We start from the raw sequence: 2,360 nt of genomic DNA, 5'->3' as shown, positions 1-2,360 counted from the left end.
AAACTGTCTTGTTCTTTAAGGCAGCTGCGGGGCTCGTAGGGCAGGGGAAGGCGCTGGGGCGGCCCGTGTGGCAGGAGCCCGAGCGGCGGCTGGAAGGAGCGAGGAGCCTCCTCGTGGGTCTGGGAGCGGAGCTGGCGCCGAGGGGAGATGCTGGGGAGCCCTGCGGGGCTCCTGCCTCGGTCCCTCGGCACCCACCGTCTCCTCCAAGGAAGGTTTTTTCAGCTGCCACAAGCGCACAGGCACTTCCAAGTGAGCAGAGCAGGCATCCCCTGAACGGGGTTGACACCTCTGAAATGCTCGCGGGTTGGTGCAGGGGACAGGGAAGGCACCACCTGGCTGCACATCCAGGCAAAGTGTCCACAGCTGCTCCTTCCTCCCACCATCCCAGCCCTCTCTGCTTGATTCTATCCCACCATCACAGCCCTCTCTGCTTGACTCTATCCTGAATTGTCCCTTCAGGGCTGTGTGACAATCACTGAGAGGCTTTTGTGCTGATCCTTGACTCCGGGAGCTAAAAGCCACATGGATACAGGGAACTTTCTTCATAAAAAGAAGTCACTCCATTAAAAAAAGAAAATATATTTTTAAAAATCGTTCAAACCAAACAAGTAAGGCTCTTCATGTAGCTTACATCTTTATTTTAATAAAAAGGAAAAAATACTTCTCTCTCCGCATTAGATAATGGAGACATGAGGAACCCGAAACAAACCAATCCCAACTACAAGGTCTTTGCTATGAATTTGTTGCAAAAGAAAAGATGGTAAAGGCTTGGCTTTCTGTGGCCACCACAAATCCAGTTTAAGGAGTCAAGCAGATCACACACATTCCAGAAACAAAAGAAAAAACACTTATTTTTTTTAAGGCAACAGTAGCACATTGTCCTGCGGAAGAGAAGTTCAGTGACACAACTGTCACCACAGAGGAGAGTCCCATTTGTCCATAACATGGCCAGGTGGGAACATCCCTCTGGATGAAGGTTCACAGCATTTGTTCTTCCTGGGGAGGTCCCAGAGATCTTTCTGGCTTGCATTTGAAGTGCAGGAGTTCATTTCAAGGAGAGTTACTGTCTCCAAAATCAGAGGGGAGGGGAAACCAACTTCACCACTAATTCCCAAGCTAAAGAGAGAAAAAAAAAATCTGTGTTCCTGCTGCCTTCTCAAATAAGATTATCAGCAGAGGAACTAAATTAAGTCGCTCGGAGGTGATCACAGTGTTGCTCCAATAGTTCCTTTCTCACAGCAGCTGCTGATGGATTATTTCCCATGCCATCCTCATGCGGAAGTACGGCATGTGGCTCTGGAGAGAAACACCCGGGAGATGGAAAGTCATGGCAGGAAGAGGCAGAAAAGATGCATCCAGTGAATTCTTTCAGGTGAAATTCCTTGGAAAAGCTGTCAGCACTTGGTACAATGGGAGTTGTCCCTCCTCAGAGCCCGACCACCCAACACAGCCAGGGTTGCACAGCAGCTCAGAAGCACTTGGGTCCTAGGAAAGGTCCTAGGAAAACTCAGGAACTCCCCCGTACACCCACCTACACTTCAAAACTTCCTCCCCAACCACTACTGAGGGGTGTTTTGTGAAGATTTAGAATATACATTTGGGAAGAATTTGAGTCTTCACAAGTTAACCCCCTCCTCCAAATCACACACCTGGGTCGGTGGTACAGGAGCAGCTGCTGCGTTGTCTGCTTTCTCCCCCAGTTCCGTGACCCACAGCCAGAATTTCTCACCTTTCCTGCCATGGGAAAAACCTCCAGTGGCAGAAAAGACCCAACCACCCTGTGGCTTAAGCTTTTCTTCAGGAGGTTCACGCAGGGGAGCTGGGAACAATCTGTGTCATTTCACAGCCCATCTCGTCCAGCACTTCTTGTGGAAAACTTATTTTCAAGCAGGGATGTCTTTTTGGAGCCTCCTACCACGGTTTGGCTTGAATTTCATCCCACTTATCTGCCAGTCCCAGGGACCTCTGGGCAACAAAAAGGGTCTCCTGGTCGTGACACCAGTGTCTACAAAAGCACGTTCTTCAGCCTGGGCTCCACACAAGCTGGGAACAGCAACTCGTGCAACAAGCAGCTCTTCCTGGAACGCATTTTCTCCCCGTCCGGAGCACAGGACGCTAAGCAGAACATGGAAGTCTCTTCCAGAGGCACCAAACCGTGGCGTGTCCTTCCCTCTCCTCAGAGAGAAACAAGCTACAGGCACGGGGATGGCTCAGCCCCCTGTCCCTGGGAGCTCCGGGCCGCCGGGGACGGCTGATGCCTGGGCGGACACCCCGGATGCGCGCAGGGAGAGCGGCCGAGGGACGCGGGTGCGCGGGGCGCCCGCCATCCCCTCAGCCCCGTGGGGGGGGGCGAGCGGCCC

General features: G+C 52.4%; 1 protein-coding gene across 1 annotated transcript in view; it reads left to right on the top strand.

Moving 5' to 3' along the window:
- Positions 1-2,205: 2,205 nt before the first annotated feature.
- The window catches only part of AMOTL2 (angiomotin like 2), a 26,248-nt gene continuing 26,093 nt past the window's right edge, over positions 2,206-2,360 (top strand). The window contains exon 1 of the mRNA XM_010001508.1: positions 2,206-2,307. Coding sequence (XP_009999810.1) covers positions 2,206-2,307 — 102 coding nt within the window. The remainder of the gene's footprint in view (positions 2,308-2,360) is intronic.

This window comes from Chaetura pelagica, unplaced genomic scaffold (genome assembly GCF_000747805.2).
Source record: "Chaetura pelagica isolate M959 unplaced genomic scaffold, ChaPel_1.0 scaffold527, whole genome shotgun sequence".
NCBI lineage: Eukaryota > Metazoa > Chordata > Aves > Apodiformes > Apodidae > Chaetura > Chaetura pelagica.
This window is presented reverse-complemented; position numbering and strand designations above follow the sequence as displayed.